The sequence below is a fragment of the Gastrolobium bilobum genome, unplaced genomic scaffold (genome assembly GCF_033153095.1).
Source record: "Gastrolobium bilobum isolate Gb01-03AN ecotype WA unplaced genomic scaffold, APGP_CSIRO_Gbil_v1 utg44692, whole genome shotgun sequence".
Classification (NCBI taxonomy): Eukaryota; Viridiplantae; Streptophyta; class Magnoliopsida; order Fabales; family Fabaceae; genus Gastrolobium; species Gastrolobium bilobum.
In genome coordinates, this window is record NW_026899819.1 from 36,910 (window position 1) to 58,612 (window position 21,703).

At 36.6% G+C, this 21,703-nt stretch overlaps 1 protein-coding gene across 1 annotated transcript; it reads left to right on the forward strand.

Annotated features, from left to right (window-relative positions):
- The first annotated feature begins 12,732 nt into the window (after positions 1-12,732).
- Positions 12,733-16,196, forward strand: LOC133293760 (uncharacterized). The gene is made up of 6 exons (XM_061492363.1): positions 12,733-12,899; positions 12,989-13,124; positions 13,632-13,865; positions 14,521-14,682; positions 14,796-15,695; positions 15,756-16,196. Exons 1-6 carry the CDS (start codon positions 12,733-12,735, stop codon positions 16,194-16,196), a joined length of 2,040 nt encoding a protein of 679 aa, XP_061348347.1.
- The last annotated feature ends 5,507 nt before the right edge of the window (positions 16,197-21,703 follow it).

A 21,703-nucleotide genomic window follows, 5' to 3' on the forward strand; every position in this document is an offset into this window, starting at 1 on the left:
TTATATATTTTTAATAAAAATTTGGATAAGGGTGTTTGTGAAATAACGAGGGAAAAGTCTGACAGTTGGATCAAACAGGAAGATTACTGAAATGGGCCGAATTTTCAGATTAATTACGAAGCTGGCATCTTCCACTTTTGAAAATTAATTAAAGTATTTCCTAACTGATTATTCTAGAATGGTAATGGAGTTAACAAATTTAATTATGAGTTTAAATGATAAATACTAACAGAACTGATTTTCTTATATGGGATAAAAAGACCAATTAAAATCATATCATTAATGAGAAGAAAGGAGAAATAAAAAATAACATTTTGTTCAAGTGTTACCTCTTGAATGTAAGGACACATGAGACTTCGATCACCAAAAAAACTTCCCTTCTACAAGGAGAATGGTGAACAGTATTTCTGGCATAAAGATTGATGTTTGAGTTTTTTTAGTAAATATTATTTTCGGTCCTCAGTCAATTTTACGATACCCGCTTTAGTCTCTAACAAATAAAAAGACTATTCGTCGTCTCTAAGAAATTCAAAGTGGACCCTTGGGTCTTTTTTGAATTTGTGAGGGACAATGATTTCAACTAAATGAGTCCATTTTGAATTTCTTAAGGATCACGAATAACTTTTTTATTTGCTAGGAACTAAAGCGGACATCGTAAAATTTACTGAGGACCAAAAAAAATATTTACTCTCTCTTTTTAAAACATAAATGGTGGGGCTCACATATATATGTGTCTGCATGAAACTATCTTATCAGCGGTAACATAAGAAAATTAATCCCCAAATACTAATGATAGAAAGAGTATGACTAATTAATTTCTTAATTTTCTTGGAAACATATCTTCTTGTGTTATTTAACATAACATTGTCATGTGAGAAGATCTTAATTATCAATAAACAAATTAATGTGTAATTTCTTATTTTAATATTTTTTCTTTCTTTCTTCCCTTATCATCCCTAATTCACTCTTGTATGTTTAAGATCTTTTCACATAATATAATCATGCTAAATAATATATGAGGGGATCCATTCCAAAAAAAATTTATGTTCTTGTTGTGCAATGGTGATACTAAAACCTAAATTACTGTCTCAAGTACATTATCTAATTATTATTTTTACTGCTAGCTCACTCTTATTTGTGTTTATATTAACATATTTTGTATTTAAAATCGTTTATAATTAAAATACTATTAAAAAACCTTTTAAAAAGATTTCCTGAAAACTAAATAGAACCAGGCATGCATTTAGAAGCTTAGATTAATTAGTTACCTTGATATTAAATTAAGCTTCCGTAGATATGGTTTAATTATTAAGTTATAATTATAGGTAACTAGATGCCTAGCAGGTATAAAATTTAATAATATTATTAATTTTTTAATTGTGTACGAATATTACATTCAATGTATAATGTTATTGTTGAGGACAAGCATGCTTACCCAAAATACAGCTTGTATTCCCTTTTCTCCCATACCTTAAATCACGTCAATGGAATTGGAAGGTGCTTTATGCCAAGGACGAGCCAACAGCATTTTGGCATGGCGATGTTGTGGTCCTGAATTGTAATAATTGAACCGGGTGTTATAAGAGTTATGTTATAGAAAAAGTGATTGTGTAATGTTATAGAGATTCGTTTTGCGTGCCGTAATTTCTTTTTTTTTTCTTCAAAAAGTGTGAGCCCTACAAAATATTGCGTGTGTAGAAAAATTTGTTGTGTTATATTAAATGACAAATGTAAATCCCTAATTAAACAGAAAAAATAGTGAACGGGGACTCACATAACCCGTATTACTCAATTAATTCAATTCGAACCGAGTAGGAGACAATAAAATAAATAAAATTCAATTCAAAACAGGTATTACTCAATGTTTTGAATCACTTATCCTCTTATACTTTTTTTTAATCATCTATCCCTTATAGTTTTATCATCTAAACTCATTATTCTTAATACTAATACCGTTAAAAACTTAACTATCTACCTATTTTACCTTTTTTAGAAAAAAGTAAAACAAAAAATAAAATAAAATATAGGACCAAATATGTTAGAAATTTAACATTTATGGGGAAAACTAAAATTAAAAAAAAAATTGAAGAAAAAAGTCCAAAATGTCTAAATCGAAAAGAAGAAAATAAATTAAAGCCAAAAAAAGAGAAGAAAAAATAAGATCAAATAAGTATAAAACTTATAACAGTAACAGAAAAGATCAAAAATGAAAAAAATGAAAATAGTTTAAATCAAAAAGAAAAGAAAAAAGACTAAAGACAACAACAGAAATAATAGAAGTAAAATAAAATCACATATGTCTAGATTAAAAAGAAGAAAATATAATGATGGCAACAAAGATATAGAAAAAAAAAATAAGACCAAATATGTTGGAAACTTATAACACTAATTTTGTTTTATTTTTCTTATTTTTCTTTTAAAAGTGGTAAAGAAGACTAAAAGTGAAAATATGAAAATAGAAGAAGAAAAAGACTAAATATGTCTAAATCAAGAAGAAAAAATAGACATGGGACAAAAGAAAAAAAGAAGAAGAAAATGAAAACAAATAAGTTTTAAACTTATAACACGGATTTCTTTGTCTTTTACTTCTTTTTTGTCTTATTTTTTCTTCTATTTCTTTTAACAGTGATAAAAAGGATTAAAAGTGAAAAAATAAAAATAGAGAACAAAAATAGAACAAAAATAATTAAAAATATTAGAAACTTACAACACTAATTTCTTTTTTATATATTTTTTTTTTGTGTTTTTGTTTTGTGTCTTCAGTCCATTTTTTTCTTTTTGATGTAAACTATTTTCATCTTTTTTCTACTTTTAGTCTTTATATGATTTGCAGATGGGATAGATAATTCTGCTTACTCTTATTTTACCTACCCCTTTTGTCCACGCTCTTTCTCTCTCCTCCCCTTCCTCTTTCTTCAATTTCACTTCAGCATAAAAAAAGACGCAAGCTTTTTCTCAATTGATGCAACCCAGCCATTGTTATGAGCATTTACATAAAAAAATTGAAATCGGGTGTCAAGAAGACATAAACGCAGATGTCCTATGTTATGGAACCAGGTAGGCCTGTTGTTGGGTGTAACATAGACAGAACATAGATCATTTCCCCACTTCAAGGTGAAAAACAAAATAAGAAGAAAGAGATAAGTTGATTCATTTCAAATTTCAACAGCAAAGTATAAACGTTATGGTAATCGTAGATTAATTCAAATGAAGTGTTATTTGTGGTTTTCGTTTTTTTTTTTGTAATTTTGTGGTTTCTACCATGTTTAATTATATCAGATTCAAATTTTTTTGAAAATTATACTCATCCAGCAGAACTATCGTGCCATTAATCATTGCATGGATTTAGATTCAAATATAAATTCACGTTGTAAATTACGCAAATTGATAGAGAGAAAGAGCGTGGGCGCCAGTAAGGAGAAAGAAGGGGGAAAATGGTTTATTTTATTCTGCAAATCTCCACCATTGGATGAGATTGTAATCTAACGATATTGAAAAGAGTAGGCAAAGATAGACAGAGTAAGAATAGGCAGAATAACCTATCAATGTGTAGATACAAGGTATGTTTTTATGATAATAAAGTGACAACAAAGAAAGAAGAAGAACATTGATCAAGAGCAAAAAAATATCAACCATATGTGGATATTAAATATGTATGATGTAGCCACACAAGAAGAGTAATGACATATCAAAGTGGATCAAGAAAAACAAGGAATAGTTAGAAGAGCAACACCAAGGTCAAAGACAACAAACCATGGACAACATCTAAGAGAAGCTCAATATCACAATAATGGTGAAAAAGGATCAAAACCAACAAAATGTTAAGCATTGTCATATCCAACAAGTCAAAGCATCAAGTTCAAGTGATGATCAAGATCCAAGATTGAAAGCAACAAGCTAAGTCCAATTTCTTATTAGAATACACTTTTAGGACTAAGATATGATTGCAAGGGTATATGGTAGATTGTATTGCATGAGCTCAAAGTTTTTCTCAGAATAAATATATTTTTCAAATTGCATAATCCGTAACTTTTAAATAGTTTAAAGAAATTTGAAAAACTCATGAAAAAGATCCTTGACATGTTTATAACTTCAAAACATATTTACCAAGTCAAAATATTTCATAAAAAGTGATTAGAAGCGAGGTAGAACACATTTGAACTTAAAATCTGCTGCATAATTTGATTTCTGTCTTCCAGACAATTTTTCGTATCAAAGATTACATATTTGGATTGTTGCGCAATCGACGAGTGTACCGATCGTTCCAAGTAATAAAATGATGAGTAGAGTATCGTCTCTACGAGGATTGAGGCACCGAATTTATTATAACTATTCCTCTCTTGTTGGATTGATAAAAATGGTTTAAAGGTAATTGTGGTTTGTGAAATAATGAGAACAATTCAAGAAAATGTAAATAATTCAAAGGTTCTTTTAAAACTCAGGAACACTGGAATAAAGTTTGAGGAAATAATTGAGAGAATATTGCGGTAAAGATACGCCAACACATTTATGATCCCCACCTTATAACTTGGATTAACGTTTACATTCAATTGTGCAATTGATCAAACGATTCACTATATTTTATTTGATTGGTTAAGCCCTAATTCCTTAATGACTTTAACCTTATTAACTTTATTAGAATCTGAATCCCTTAGAAATTCTTTTTCAAGTTAAGCCTTTAAATCAGTGAATCTTTCACGTTTGCGATTCAGGTAGCCTATCCCTAGTGCGTACATGAACCCTTATTTTACCTTTTGTCAGGAATTAGAACCTCAATATCCCTATTGAAAACTCTAACCCTCGCAATCCTAATAGAGAGATCAGTTCTAGAAGAATTATGATATGAAGAACAAGATAAAATAAATGCGATTGGAATAATTAAATATAAAAATTAACCAAACTACAAGGGGTTCACATCAAGGGTTATGACCCTTACCACAATAATTAAAAACTAGCCAGACATATTCATGTCTGACAAAATAAACATAAAAAAAATTAAAATTCAGAACCTAAGAAGAGAAAGATGATGAAGATCTTTAATCTTGATCGCTCGAATCTCTGAAACGCCAAGAAGCTCCCAAGAATTCTCGCTCTCTTTTTGATTCCTTGTTGTCAAAAGTTCCTTCTCTTCTGTTTCTAATCCTTTTATTAGGTTTTTGGAAAATCTACTTTCAATTGCCCTCCAATTGGGCCCTCTTTTTGTGTAATTTACATCAGATTAAAATAAAAAGTATCGCCCGCGCAATTTGCGCCAGCAGCCGCGCAAATTGCACGGGAAAACAGATCTGAAATTACCAAATGGTGCGATTTGCGCCAGGATACAAAATCTTCAAGTTGAAATGGCGCGATTTGCGCCATGCTTCGCGCAAATTGCGCCAGCTGGAAAACTGCAACTTCTCTCATTCACTTCATTTTTGGTGTTTCGTGCTATTAAAATGCATAAATTGAGTGAGAGAATGATTGAGAAGGAATAATCAATATTTCTTGCATTTATGACTTATTTTCACACATTTATGATTAATTCCTTGCTTCTTTTAACTTTGAAAGCATCATATGTTGGACGCATATCATGGATCTTGTGTTAGCATAAAAGTTATAGATCTCTCTTTTATCTTTATAAAAAGACCAAGATCACATCAATCCGACAAGTATAGCTCAAGTTATGCCCAAAATACGAAACAATATATTCTTGTTGTCAGGTTGGAAATGGATTACAATTTGATATAATCGATTACCCACCATTTGAGATAATAGTTTTGGGAAAATCATTGTACATACATTCCTAGAGGCGGACCCACACTTATGCAAGTGTGGGTAATGCAGACATAAATTTTTTTGAATATTTTTTGAGAGATAATGACTATAGTTCAAGGTATAGCCTCTGCAATTCTTGACCTGCACAATTATAAAAAAACAAATAATCTAGCAGTAAGCAAACAATTGGAATCATAATGTAACTTCTATATATAGACAACATTAATTGTAAGCGATCTTTGAGCAAATAATGTCTATACTTGCCTCCAAATCCTGCCTTTGGTATGTTCTACCTGCAATGGGAGAATTCCTTTCACCAAAGATACTAATCTGGGTTATACTCTGCCCTGTATATGTGACAAAATATATGCACTAAGCTGTAACTAAATTGGCTGGAAAATGATAATCACACTTTTTTATGTATAAAAAATTCCGAGGGCACCACTAAGTGTGCAGACATAAATATAATTTTTTGGGTCCGTCATTGTACATTCCTAACAACTCCAAAACCAACTGGACACCATTCCTACACATCTTAAGCATACTTTGTGAGTCTCTACACTATCATTTGCATATTCTTTCATATCTTTCAAAGATCAAACATATTTGAGCTCATATTGTGAAAATCCATATACCCATAGTGCTTCAAGTTGTATATCCACACTTTGAGAGTGTATATTTATTTTCAAACACTTCCTCCTTTGTATTCTTGAATTGAGAGGGTTGTGAGACTAATTGTATTTGAGAGGTACCTAAATACTTAAGTATATTTGAAGTGAAAGGCATCTAAGAGCCCGAAGTCTTGGAAAGTTGTAGTGGTTTATCAAGCACCCATAAAGCTTGACGAATAGTGAATGAATTGATCGATCGACTTCAGTTTGGACATAGGTCAGGTAGTGATCGAACCAAAATATATTTAATTTGTATTTTCCTAAACCCTCACTCTTTATTTCTAGCACTTCAATTACTTTTTTGATATCTTGTATGTGCCAGCATAGGCTTTACAATTGTGATATATTATATGTTATGAATTGTTTGAATGTATTAATTAGCTTTTCATATATTAAAGTTTGCTTGAAATAATAACTTAGAAATTAAAAGGGGTCTTTTGCAAAAAATTTGTAATACTCAATTTATCCCCCTCTTGAGTATGAAAGCCACTTTCCTAACATTAACATTAATTTATAAGTTTTTAATATATTTGATCTTATCTTTTTTTTTTATCTTGAGTAAAATTTCTTCTTTTTAATTTAGACATATTTGAATATATTTTTTTCAAGTTTAACTTTTTTTATGAGTGTTATAAGTTTCTAACATATTTGATCTTTTTTTTTTCCTATCATCAATTTATTTTCTACTTTAAAAAGGATAAAATAGGCTGACTAGTTAAGTTTTTAAGGTATTAAGAATGAGTTTGAATGAAAAAAATTATAAAAGATACGTGATTAAAAATATATTAAAATAAGTGATTCAAATCAAAATCAGATTTTTGAATTTTTCCAAAATAAAATAGTAGTCCCACTCGCATCGCAGTGTCCCAAAGGCAAAGGGGAAATTAGCTAATGGTTTAATGTTTCGGGACATAAGTATAACTTTAAATGGGATATAAATGATGACCTTGCGCTTGGCCTTGTAGAAAAGGACGTGACCAAATGGAAATAGCTCTTGTCGAACGCTTTTAAATTCCATTGAAGGCCACACGCACACCCCACCCTGCCTCAAATTATGAACTTCACTTGACACCTAATATAGGAGGTTACTGCGTATACCAAACTATCGTATATCGAGGCATCTCATTCATTTTTCTGATTAATAAATTCTTCGTAATATGTTATCAAAAAAAAAAAAAAAAAATCTTCGTAATATATATTTTTATTGAAAATTTTCAGAAGTCAAAAGTTCACGGGTGATGTTGACATTCATAGGGTAGAGGGAGTTTTGAATAATAATTAGTATCTATTTTTTATTCGATTTAATTTTATTTTTTTTATTAATAAGATTTATTGGTCCAGTGATGTTCAATTAATTTTAAGATTTAACATATCTAAATAGTAATAGATTTCTACGATGCACGGACACGGACACGGGATACGGGACACGACACGCCGACACATTAATTCTAAAAAATGTCATATTTGGACACGTTGGGACACGTTTTGATATTAAATAAAATTTTTAATATATAATATGATTTATATTTAATACATATAAGAGTCCATAATAAGTCATATAACCAATTAAATATTTAAATTTCATAACATAAATATATGTATAAATAATTTTTCATAGTTTGTTAATTTTTAATGTCAAATTTTATAACAGAAAAAAAATTAATTTATAAATTATTTCTTTTATATTTAGTTAACAAAATAAAATTAAGATTTAAAAAAAAAAAAAAAAAAATAAGAAAACGTGTCCGAGCGTGTCCCCAAATGTTGACCCCGTGTCGGAACGTGTCGGAGAGTTGATCGCGTGTCGGACGCGTGTCCGTGTCGGACACATAAATTTCAAAAAAATTCGCGTGTCCGTGTAACGAAGGATTCGATTGGTGAGAATTGCAATTCCTGAAGAAAAAAAATAAATCTCAAATCCAAAATCGGAATAATCAATTTTGTTAACGTTTTGAATATCGGTTGGCATATTAGAAAAATAAGTTTACTATATAAGTGACTTGTAGTGTTTGACAAGTGTTAATACAAATTACTTTTAAATTATAATTATTGAAAAAAATAATTTGGTCGTTCAGTTAGATTATAGTTTTACATCTTGGTGTCTCTCCTTTTTTTTATTTCTTGAATGTATTAGTCCTTTATTTAGGGATATGGTGTATTTACAAATTTTTTATTTATAAATTTTTATAAACTACATTATGTATTTATGTGAGCAATGATGGAGCCACGTTGAGGCAGGGGAGGAACTTGGCTCATGCTAAATTTAAAAAAGTAGCCACAGTATCAACACAGCTAAAAAAATGACTAATTTGCAAGCTTATTTTCAAAACATTAGTCACATTTTAGCATGGCTAAATAATTGTAATCCGGGTTAAATTTTTTTGGCTCAGGCTAATTGTTATACTGGCTCTGCCACTGTCTACGAATATATTCCTAGGGAATGTATTCCAAAAAATACATAATTGAATTTATAAAAATTTATAAATAAACATTTTCTTTTTTTCTATTAGTAATAAAGTGTTAGAAATCGACAATCCCACAAATCGCAAACGAAAAGAGAAAGAGAGAGAATAGACACAAAGATTTACCTTGGTTCACCCAATTTAGACAACATTATATTCACCTCACCACTCGTTACAAGTTATTCGATTTATAGGGAAAATATAAATATGATTAAAAAACCCTAACAACAGCTATTCATGGATCCAAACCCAAACTACTAAGAAAATTATAATAAATCAGAGACTCACAACAGCACCTAGTTTCTATGGGTTTGGCTGTCTCCCAAGATTTTTGCCCGCTCACCTGAGAGCGAAATTCCAGTTACCTTTCTGCTGACCTTAACAATTAAGATCATCATCATCATGCGAAGTATGAACCATACTCAACATAAAATATTAATCGACACCGGGTAAGAGAAAACTTGTCCATTTCTTTGTTTTTAGTAGAAGGTACGTGAGTGATTCAAAGTTCTACTACTTTCTTGCTAGTAAGTAGGGTAACGTGGCCAGCACATAAGAAATAAGAGTAAGGGACAGAGGCAGATGATTTATGGAATCCATAAAGCAATGGTCACTCCAACCCACTAATCAATTCAATTCAATTGCAACAAGTCAGAAGACGACGATGCGGATTAAGCTATGGCTCTGTTCATTTTCCATTACTCGTTCTTTAATTTCTTTCAGCTACATTTCGTATGGGTCAGAAGAACCAGCAACCATACCGACACCATTTGGCGACTCCTGGATTTAATGCTTGTTCTTTTCCCGTTAGCATTGTCTTGATTTTATGCCATTTTGCTAATCCATTCTGACCCCACTTGGCACTGTTTAACAGGTGCCAAGTTATGATTGCATAGTTGAGAGACTGATATTCCAGGCAATTGCGGTTAGTTAGAACTTTGATTTATTATTTTATGTTATGTCTATTGAAAAGATACACTTTTTAATCAAATCACTCTATCCTATCAAATTGGCTACATTTTCCTATTAATTTTTAATCAAATCACTTTATCCAATCAAAGTTGACTGTAACGTAAGTAAGTTATCATGAGTGTTATTTTATCGATGTATAATATTGATATTATGTACCATGGTTAGTGCCATGCACGATTAACCAAAAGAATGCCACGCACAGTTCATGAAACATTATTTTTATTTTTATTTTTGTAATAATTCATGAAACATTATTTATCCCATCAATATCGTGACCTTTAAAAGCTAACGCACAGAAAAAGATGGAAACGAACACAGAATATACCACACACTGAAACACAGAGAGCATCCTCTCTTTCTTTATATATATATATATATATATATATATATATATATATATATATATATATATAGGGTTTTATAATTCTCATGTTGAAGGAGAATTGAAATCTCATGTTGTTGAGATAAAAAGCATATGAGACTCATGTGTTAGAAAAAATTATATATAAGACTCATATCAGCACGGAAATCAAAGGATGTGTAGGAAAATTATAATTCTCATGTTAAATGAGAATTATAAAACCCATATATATATATATATATATATATATATATATATATGGGACAGGATCATCTTACACCGGTGTAAAAATAATAAGTCATACACCAAATCTTAACCATTGATTTTCTGCATCTAACGGTTAAGATTCATTAGGTAGCACTCATTAATTAATTTTTAATTCCCAATAAATTTCAACTGTTGGATGCACGAAAATCAACGGTTAAGATTTGGTGTAAGATTTATTATTCTTACACCGGTATAAGTTGATCTTATCCCATATATATATATATATATATATATATATATATATATATATATATATATATATATATATATAAGGATTCTGTTATGAACCCATATAAGGGACTCATTAAGTGATAGGCTCAACAAGGGACAATCCAAGATCTGAATCAATAATAATCATGGATAGATATCCGTCAAGGATACTAATCCTAATACGACAGCATAACAAGCAGGCCTAGGCCCTTATCAGAGGCACCGAAGGCCCATCCACGCTACCCACGGGTAACCTCTATAAATACAAGGTAAACCCTAAAGGTTCGTTACGCTCTCTCTCTCTTTTACTGTTATGTTGTCACTGTGCGCACTTACACACCCCATTGGCTAACGCCGTTATAGTATTCTGTGCACAGTGATCTGCTTGACTCAAGGGTATCTCCTTCATAGATACCTTGGAGAGGGCACTAGATCCAAGAGAAATATACCAGCCTATTGAGGTGGACATCTCTGTCCCAAGGACAGAACATTAGCGTCGTCTGTGGGGATTTCTTCTCTGAATTTGAAGTTCCCACTAATCTGACAAAGGATGGCAATCCAAACAAGGAGCAGTAGCCAGCAGCCACCTCAAAACCAAAATCAACCGCTGGATCCAGTTCTGGAAGAGGTAAATCAACCTCAACACCAGCTAGGAAACGATGTGGACTATGATCATGTCCATGTCAGTGAAGATGTCTCGGACACCGCTTCCACTCTAGCGCGTCATGATAGGGGCGCGACTCCAATTATGGCTCCAGTAAGGAATAACCCTCCCCATCATCCTGGGGATTTTGCTGCGCGTATTGTTCAATCGGCGGATCCAGACTCTCGGTTGGCTCAGAATACATTTGCTGCAATTATGCAGCGAATGACAGAGATGGAGAATCGTAATAACCTCCAGCGGCAACAAAACTTCCAAGTGATACGGGAGGAAAATACCAGGGAAATGCGAGACCTGGAACAACGCTTAATGGGGGTAACTGGACCAGGGGCGAGGGGAAACGAAGGCCAGAATGCCAATGGCCGGGAAGGAAATCGCAACTTGGTTCATCAGAACCGGGTTACTAAGGAGGAAAACCGTGAAAGGCTCAATCCGGTGAACACGGTGAATCCAAACTTGGAGAACCAGACAGTGGATGGTCAAAATGCCGTTGTTCAGGCCTTAACTCAAAACGCCTTAGCAGAAGCTAATGGGCAAAGAGACCGGGATGGAATCCACCCCAACCAGAATGCACAGATCATCAGAGGGCGCGTGGAACTCGGTGGGTATAGAAGGAAGTACAGCAGGGGGCAGTATAACAACAACCCTTTCACTGGTGAAATATTGAACGCTCATTTTCCAGAGAATTTCGACTCGACACGCTTGCCAAAGTACGATGGAAGTCAGGATCTACAGGTCCACATAGATGCTTTCGATACGAACATGTATATCCGAGGAATTGATGAACCCCTCATATCCCGGATATTCGCCATAATCCTAACTAAGGCAGCGCAGGCATGGTTTTCAACCCTTCATGCTAATTTCATCGAATCTTTTGAGGAATTCGGACAAAAGTTCCTCTTTAACTTTGCAACCAGCAGAAAACATCCAAAGTCTGAGTTCGCACTGGGAAAAATACGTCAACAACCCGGAGAAACCCTCCAGAGATACCTCAATCGGTTTAAGGACGCTGCATTGCAGGTACCGGGTTTACAAGAAAATGTCCACATACATCTCATTGTGACTGGTTTGGATGGGGCATCCAGGCTAGCCAAGTCTGTTTATAAGGACCCAGTGAGGACGTTGGAAGAATTCAAAACCCGTTCGAAGAAGTACCTCGAACTCGAGCAAATGGAGATTGCAAATGTGCAATTTGAAGAGGGTAAAAGAATTAGCCCGAGAAGGAGAAGCCCGGCCCCGAAAGGAAAGGAACGAGTTGACAATAAGAAAAAAGAGTCTAGGGCCAGAATCCCGGACGGCCGAGATCGAGTCGGAAGATATGAGAAGTACACACCGTTGAATGCACCACGCTCTTAAATTTGGAGGGAAGTGGCAATGACGAAGATGAAGAAGGTAGAAAGACCCCGACCCATATTCGACAGAGGAGGTTTAGACAAGTCCAAATATTGTGCCTTTCATGACGGACCGGGTCACACTACTGATCAATGCTGGGATGTTCGAGATGTTGTGGAGAAATTCGTTAGAGATAGAAGATTACGCCAGTATGTGATCAAAACCCACGGTTCCAAGAAAACAAAAGGAAATCGGGAAACATAAAGAGAAGTAAAAGCCTGGTTCCTGAAAAGAAAAGCAAGGATGAAAGGAACCAAAAAGATGATTCCAATCAGGATGAGTTCCCGGAAGCAGAATTTGACTGCGATGTAATTAGTGGAGCCCTTGGAGGAGGAGGAGACACTGTAAGTGCCAGAAGAAAGTATTTGAAAGAGGTACTCTCTATTCGAGATCGTCCTAAATTCAAGGAAGACCTAAGCAAACCAGATCCTCCTCTCTTGTATTTTACAAAAGAAGACATGCATGGTGTGTTGCAGGGACACGTAGACGGATTAGTCATTGCTGGAACCTTGGTAAATTGTCGGGTTAAGAAGATTTTCGTCAATGCAGGGAGTAGTGCCGACATCATACTGAGGGATGCTTTCAAAAAGATGAACCTGGATGAAGAGGACCTCAAACCTTGCAAAACGACTTTGATAGCTTTTAATGGATAGCACACACCTCCTAAAGGCTACATAGACCTCAGGTTGACCTTGGGATAAAAAAAAGCATTCAAATCAGAACGTGTGAGATTCAAAGTGGCTGATTTCCCATCAGAATATAATATAATTTTGGGAAGACCAACCATACACCAATGGGACATGCTGGTTTCCACGAAGCACCAAAAAATAAAAATGATAAGCAGTAAAAATGAAATAATTACTGTTTGTGGAGATCAAAAGGAATCCATAGGATGCTATTTTGACACAGTCAAAGAGAATAAAGACAGACATTCGAGTCCTCCTCGGATTTATCCGGGGGACAAACTCGGCAGGGAGACAATTCCTCACTATTCAAGGAAGCCCGTTAACGTGGTTGAACTTGACATGAGAGAAGAAATAATCTCGAGGCCTGAGCCTGATGGAGAATTAGAAGATCTTGCATTGGGAAAGAACCAGGTCAATTTACCCGAATTGGTAAGACTATAGATCCTCAGATCAAACAACAGCTAGTCGGGTTCCTCAAAAGCAACACGGAAGTGTTTGCTTGAAGTTATTAGAGATCCCAGGCATAGATCTTGCCTTCTGCTGCCACAAGCTGGCAGTTTACCCCGGATCCACGTCGGTTTCTCAAAAGAAAAGGAAGTTGGGACCAGAAAGGAAACAAGTCCTAGAGGAACACGTGAAGAAGTTGCTGGATGCTGGGTTCATTCGAGAAATACAGTACACAACATGGCTTGCGAACGTGGTGATGGTGAAAAAACCAAACGGGAAATAGAGAGTCTGTACTGATTATACGGACTTGAACAAGGTCTGCCCAAAAGACTACTACCCTATGCCTAACATAGACCAGCTGGTAGAAAACTCGGATGGATTTAAATTATTGTCTTTCATGGATGCATATTCTGGTTACAACCAGATTCTAATGTAATTAAGAGATCAAGAAAAAACCACCTTCGTTACTGAAAAGGCCAACTACTGCTACAATGTGATGCCGTTTGGGCTCAAAAACTCAGGGGCAACTTATCAAAGGATGATGAATAAGGTGTTTGAAGATCAGCTGGGCAAAAATGTAGAAGTATACATTGACGATATGATTGTAAAGTCATTTGATATAACAAATCATGTCCAGGATCTTGAGCATACTTTTCAAAAACTCAGGAAGTATCGCATTCGTTTAAACCCGGTAAAATATGCGTTTGGAGTTCCAGTTGAGAAGTTTTTGGGTTTCATGTTAACCCATAGAGGAATTGAAGCAAACCCAGACAAGTGTAAAGCAGTGCTTGATATGAAGGTACCCCATAATAAAAAGGAGGTTAGCAGTTAACTGATAGATTAGTTGCATTAACCCATTTCTTGCCAAAATCTGCTAAAAATGCCCTCCCCTTCTTTAAATTGTTAAAAAAGAAAGGCTGGAATCCAGAATGTCAAGCCGTGTTTGAAAAAGTCAAGAAATGTTTGGCAACCCTACCAGTACTCTCAAAGCCAGAACTAGGAGATACTCTAATCCTATACCTGGCTGTGGGTGAAGAGGCAATAAGTGCTGTCCTGATCAAGGAAACTGATAAAGACCAAGAGCCGATTTATTTCACCAGCAGAGCCTTGCAAGGTGCAGAGGTAAGATATCAAAAGCTGGAAAAGGTGGCCTTTGCTTTGCTGATCACGACTAGAAGATTGCGGCCATATTTCCAGGGACATCAAATAATAGTGCGGACTAATCAACCTATACGGCAGGTGTTACACAAGCCGGACCTTACAGGACGAATGACTAACTGGGCAATTGAGCTCAGTGAGTATGACATAATATATGAAAGTCGAAAGGCCATCAAGTCACAAGCTCTGGCCGACTTCATAATAGAGCTAACACCGGTGAACCCGGAACATAGCGAATCTGGGAATGCATGGAAGGTCTACGTAGATGGATCCTCCAACGATAAAGGAAGTGGAGCTGAAATCATATTCGAAAGCCCAGAAGGAGTGACAATAGAACACTCCTTGAATTTGGAATTCCCAACTTCGAACAATCAAGCAAAGTATGAAGCTTTGATAGCCGGATTAATGCAGGCTAAGGAACACGAAGCTAAGAAGGTAAAAATTTTCAGTGACTCACAATTGGTAACTTCACAGATAGAAGGAAAGTATCAGGCCAAAGGCCTTCTCCTGATGAAATATCTGAGCAAGGTTCAGGAGATGATGGCCGATTTCGATGAAGTGCAAGTTATTCATATTCCTCGAGGGGGAAATTGCCGAGTTGATATCTTATCTAAATTGGAAAGTACCAAAAATTCAGGTAACCACAGAATCGTGGTACAACAAAGTATAACTATGTCGAGTTGCGTGATGATCATCACCTCGGCAAACAACTAGAGGCGACCCATAGTGGCATACCTTGAGAAAGAAATATTGCCAGAGGATCGACTGGAATCCAGGAAGCTGGTCCGAGATACAACACAATACACAATTGTGAATGATCAGCTGTTTAGAAAGGGGTTGCATGTCCCCATGCTGAAATGCTTGAACTCGGAAGAAGCAGAATATGTTCTGGCCGAGATACATGAACGAATAAATGGACATCACATGGGAGGCAAAACTTTGGCTAGAAAGGCCCTCCGAGCTGGTTATTATTGGCCAACTATGGAGGCAGACTCAAAAGAACATGTCAAGAGATGTGACAGTTTCCAGAAACATGCCAAACTAATTCTTTCATCACCTGAAGAACTGAAATATATATCGACTCCATGGCCCTTTTTCAAATGGGGAATGGATTTTTTGGGACCCTTCAAAGCTGCTGAAGGACAATTAAAGTAGTTGATTGTAGCTATGGATTACTTCACAAAATGGATAGAAGCAGAACCAATCACCACAATCACCTCGGCTAGAGTACAAAGATTCTTTGAACGGAACATTGTCTCAAGATTTGGAATACCATCTGAGTTGGTAACTGATAATGGAACACAATTCGTAGATAAAAGGTTCCAACAACTGATGAAAGACTTACAAGTCAAACATCACTTTGCATCTGTGGAGCATCCACAGTCAAATGGGCAAGCTGAAGCAGCAAACAAAGTAATTGTGGACGGTCTTAAAAAGCGGATGTTTGACGCTGAAGAAAGCTGGGTTCAGTAGCTATACTTTGTCCTTTGGGGATACAGAACGAGTACCCAAACTGCAACATGGGAGACCCCTTTTAGGCTGACATATGGTTGCGAAGCCATATCCCGGTGAAAATCGGAGAACCCTCTTGGAGGAGACTGAATATTGCCAAACAAGGCGAACAACAAAACAGTAAACTGTTAACTGTTAAATTAGATCTTGTTGACGAAGCCAGAGTTACAGCTCACTGCCGGGATATGATGGCCAAACATCATATTGCAACCAAATATAATAAAAAAATGAGACCAATAATCTTTGAGAAAAATGACTTGGTACTCAGGAGGACAGACATTGGCAATAAAAACGCCAGGGATGGAAAGCTAGCTGCAAACTGGGAAGGCCCATACCGAGTTAAAGAGAAGCTCAGAAAAGGAGCTTATGTCCTAGAGACAATAGAAGGCAAAGGAATCAAGAGAACCTGAAATGCGGATAAGCTGAGAATATATTATAGCTAAATCCGGGATCCGCCTTCTGAATTTTGCAATTTTGCAATATATTATAGCTAAAGCCGAATATGCCGGCAAATTCATGTAGCTAACAATTTGATATCAATAAATGAGAAATTTTTCTGTTTTAAGATTTATCCTTGTCTATTTTTTATGCATCGATACAAAATTCGAGGTGCAAACGCAATTTGTCATGGTGACTCTGATCAAGTCGAAATGCCACCCATTTTGGTCTAGGCACCAAGGGGAACATATGACAGTATTGTTTTTACCTTAGATAAAATTGAATTATAAAATTCAAGTAAAAACAAACGGTTAAGTCAGTAAAGACAAGAACCATTGTTAATGCAGACTTAACAAAACGATTAAGTCAAATCAAACATGCGTCATGGAAAATGACAGAAACGGAATCCGTATAATGCTTTGACCTCGGCCAGGTCAAGAATATAAAACTCGTAAAATGCACGGGTTTAGTAAATTTATCTGAGTTGAAAAAATCACCAATCAATGTGGGGTAAAACTCGGATAAAGCTTAAACGCGTAACTCGGGAAAGCACGGGTTAAAAAGGTAAAATCAACCCAAGTTGCAACTCAGCCAGGAGGGGGCAACTCGGACAAGATTTGAAATACGCGAAAATTACCTAAGTTATAAACTTAGATAGTAAAGGTAGAAGCCCATTTGTCAAAAAAGGCAAAGACGAGCTAAACTTTTACGAAAATTGATTGAAGGTTCGAGAGAACATGCCCGATTAAAAAATCAAAATACTTAGATAAATGCATCTATGGTAAATTCGGGAAGTAAGAAATGCAAGATGTCAAATCATAAAGGGAAATATGAGATAGGCTCAAATAGCAAATTAGAAACCGGAGTAAAACCGGCAATATTCAAAATTGTTAAAAAGGGGCCCAAAGACCCCAACCAAAAATCACAAGATGAAATCGACATCCCGGCCCTTCATGTGGCAGGAGTAGCAGGTTGAGTGCTAACTTCTTCACCTCCCTCAACCATGGTTTCCTCCCCGCCTTGTGTCCGAGTAACAGAGTCACAAGGTAGAGATTCCGGGAGGGACCAACAATGAAGCCCTTGCTTACATACGCCTTGGGATGTATCCCGGTTGTATTAATTGGCAATTCTGGGTTGACAACCTTCAGCTGACTAAGACAATTGTTGAAAGAGCCTATTACTGATTTCTCGAGTTCAACTCGGTAGTTTTGGGCGGTAGATTTAGCTTCCTTCAACTCCGCTTCAACTCTTTCATACATAATCTTGAAATCGGTCAGCGACTTGTGATTGAAGGCATGTAAGGATTGAAGTTCATTATGCTCTCTTTGAAGGTTGTGAAATTCTCTTTAGTCTTCGCTAACGCCAGAACTGTTGGTCCTTTCCCTCTTTCACCTGGGACAAGTCAGCAATGGCCTTGGCTTTTTCACCCTGACATGCATTCAGTTCATTAAAGGTGCGAAGATAATCATTCTTTAAAGATAAGAGCGGCCTAACAATGATGGACATTTTCATACAACCCACCTCCATATCCTCCAATTCCCTTACTTGTGTTGAGGTGAAAGGAGAAGAGTTAAAGAAAATCTCAGGGGGACAAACGGCATCCCGAAGAACACAAGTTATTCTGGACTTCCATAATGCATGCTTGGAAATCTCGGAGGATGGTGGAGGCATAGCAGACTTCGACCCGCCCTGGGAAGAAATAGGGGCACGCTTATCAGGATTCCCTTTGGACTTATCACCACGGATTTCTTTGTTCTTCTCGGCAGTAAGGGCAGCAGACTTTGTAGATTTTTCTTCGGGGGCTTTCCTTTTCTTGCTCGTCGAATCAATAAATGTCCCCTTGGCACCCCGGTTTAAAACCAACAGCCAGCTGGGTTGATCATCCTTTTGACCTTACTGCCCGTCTTGCTGTGAGTTTGCCATATCAGGAACTACAAAACAAAGTGGCAATCAGAGTCATAAAATGCAATACACAAGAATTATAAATGTAGAAATAAACATACTTAATTCTGTATCGAGCTCTTCTTGAGACTTATAAATGAGAGATGCAACACTGGCATGTTTGTATGACTACAGATATTTACCAATGGCAATTGCACTATTGATGTCAGCAGGGTTCAACTCTGACTCGTTGAAGCAGTAGCTTGAGAGAGGAAATTGGAAATGATCAGATGACCAACACAAGGGAAACTTTCCCTCCACGTCCTCGGTACCACGGTTATGGAGAAACCATACCTCTTTACCAGATGTGCATAAACTTTAAAGAACTTGTCTTTAAAATTTTTAAAAGACTCAGTATAAACTCAAAAAAGTCTATGACCCGGAATACCCCAGATGGTAACCCAACCCTTTCTTTCCGGCGGTTCACGACCAGTTCGACAAGCGACAACTTGAAAAAAATAAAAAAAAAGATGCAAGTGGAAGGATGAAGAGCAAGGTATGCACAAAAACACTCAAATGCCTTAACAAAACCCCAGCCATTGGGGTGAAGTTGGGTGGGTGATATACGAAGATGATTAAGAATATCAATTTGGAACTCGGTCAAAGGAAACCGAATCCCAAGTTGAGTCACGACATCACGGTAAAAGAAAAAGAAACAAGGGTTCTCTTCTGCTCCCCCAGAGCAAACCGACTCATCTTCTCATGGAGGGGCTATATCGTAATTATCTAGCTGCCCAACGAGAAGACCAGCCACATCATCAGAACTCATTTTGGAAACAGTGTTTAAAACCTCGTAAGTAACCCAGGGAAACTGGGACACTAAAGAGGTGGGGGGCGTGGGGGATATGATTCAGAGGAACTCGACTCTTCTACTACCTCTGGAGAAGGAGATGCCATAAAACCTAAAACAAAGAAAAGAACTCGATCAGAAGAAAAGAATGGGCATACCTGGATCAAAAATACTATCAGACGAGTCACTAGAAGAAGACGAAGTCGGCAAGTCGGAGATCATAATGGGATCACTTGCTGCACCAGATGCGGAAGTAGATTCCAGTATATCTCCATGTAGGCAACTAGCCAAGGTAGACTCGACCAAAGAGTCGCGTCCTTGCTCGACAAGCTTAGAACTCAAGTAGACACAAGAGTACCAAGGGACACTCCTTAGGACAGGGGAAGAACGACGAAAATTCCGGATGGTGGAAATGGAACGTGGAGGCATATTAAGCTGGCTAGAGGGCTCAATCCCGGGTTGGGGAAATGGGTGCAAAGCACGTCTGTTTGAGGTAAGACGACCCCTAACCCGATTGGACGAACCTCTACCACGGTTGTGCCCTAACTCCCTATTGGACATCCCGGACCTTCTTCAAGATCTACCACCACGGCAACCGCGAAGCATGGCTTCCCGTTCCTCTTCTTCGATCCTTGGAATCCCCCAAAGCCAGAAGCGGGCACCAGGAGGAATCTTTCTAAAAAGTAAGAATCCTCTTCTTTCTCCCCTTTACAACACAAAGCTGAAGAATGAGGGTTTTCCCCCCTCATTTGGTTAAAAAACTAAACGACACTTAGATTTGAAATAACAATGAAGGATGACAAAAGCAAGGGGGCGAACACCAAAATACCAGAAGAGAAGCAATACGCAACCCCCTGAAAGTACAGAGTGTGGGTGTAATGGAAAAACAAAAATCAACGGAATGGCATGCAACGGGCAAAGAATTCAAAAATGAAAAAGCATGCCAAAGGAAAATTGATCAAATGCAGGCATCTCAAAACAGAAACAACAAAAGCAAAGGATGAATGAAATACCTGTAAATAAAAAGATGAAAGAGATGAACTAGCAAGGAAGTGGAGAATTGCGTTTGAGACACTGACACTCTAAGAAACGCAGTTTCAGCACAATGCTCAGAAGGAAAACAAAAGCATGTAATACGAGACAGAGGCTTATATAGGCATGACAAGTGACCATTGGGGTTGCGAATGGCAAAGTTCAGGGCTACTAAGGTCTTTGCACTTGAAAATAATAACTGCAACAATCATGGGAGGTAACCGCAATCATCATGGGCGGTAACCACAGCACGCAGAAATGCAAGGGTCAAGGTCATTAGTGCCATTTCACTTCAAAAAGCAATGATTAGACAACTAAAACGATGCTGCAATAAATGCGCACGAAATGCGAAAATGGCATAGAATGGCTGCGGCACGCTAAGGCATGCAGCTGTAGCACGTGGCAGAACGAAATGAGTACCACTCATAAACCAACAGATAAGACAGGGTACATACATATGAAACTATCAACCGGGTTAAACGCCTGATGCTTGGGGCCAACTCGCCAGTTGGAGAACAACTACTCAAGCATATCCTTTACCCGGTTGCTATGTAAACTATCTTGTCGGGTTCATGCAAAACCCGTCGTCCAAGTAAACAAAAGAAAAAATTAATACTCCAGTTAAGGTATGATGCTTGAGGGCAACCCGTCAGTTGGATCCCAACAACTTAAGTACATCCCTAACTCGACGTAGGAGTATAGAAAGGGTTGATTATCAACCTGCCCATATAAGGGATGAGGAAAAATTGAGCTCGAGATAAACCACAAACTCGGAATAAGTATAAGGGCTGACGTGTAAGGGGAAACTCGTCAGTTGGACCCCAACTGCTCAAGCCCACCCTTAATCCAGAAAAAAGGGATACGAGTAATATCTCACCGGGTTGATGCTCAGCCCGTCTACATAAGGGGCAAGACACACTCCAAAAGGAAGAAACTCCAGAATATGAGG

What these genes read in the sequence shown, in the direction of transcription:
- LOC133293760 (XM_061492363.1), top strand. Translation starts at nt 12,733, where the DNA reads ATGACGAAGATGAAGAAGGTAGAAAGACCCCGACCCATATTCGACAGA. An exon ending in GAAGAAAGTATTTGAAAGAG is followed by an intron (nt 13,125 to 13,631) that starts GTACTCTCTATT and finishes GGAGATCAAAAG; the next exon opens with GAATCCATAGGATGCTATTT. An exon ending in AGGTCAATTTACCCGAATTG is followed by an intron (nt 13,866 to 14,520) that starts GTAAGACTATAG and finishes AATCATGTCCAG; the next exon opens with GATCTTGAGCATACTTTTCA.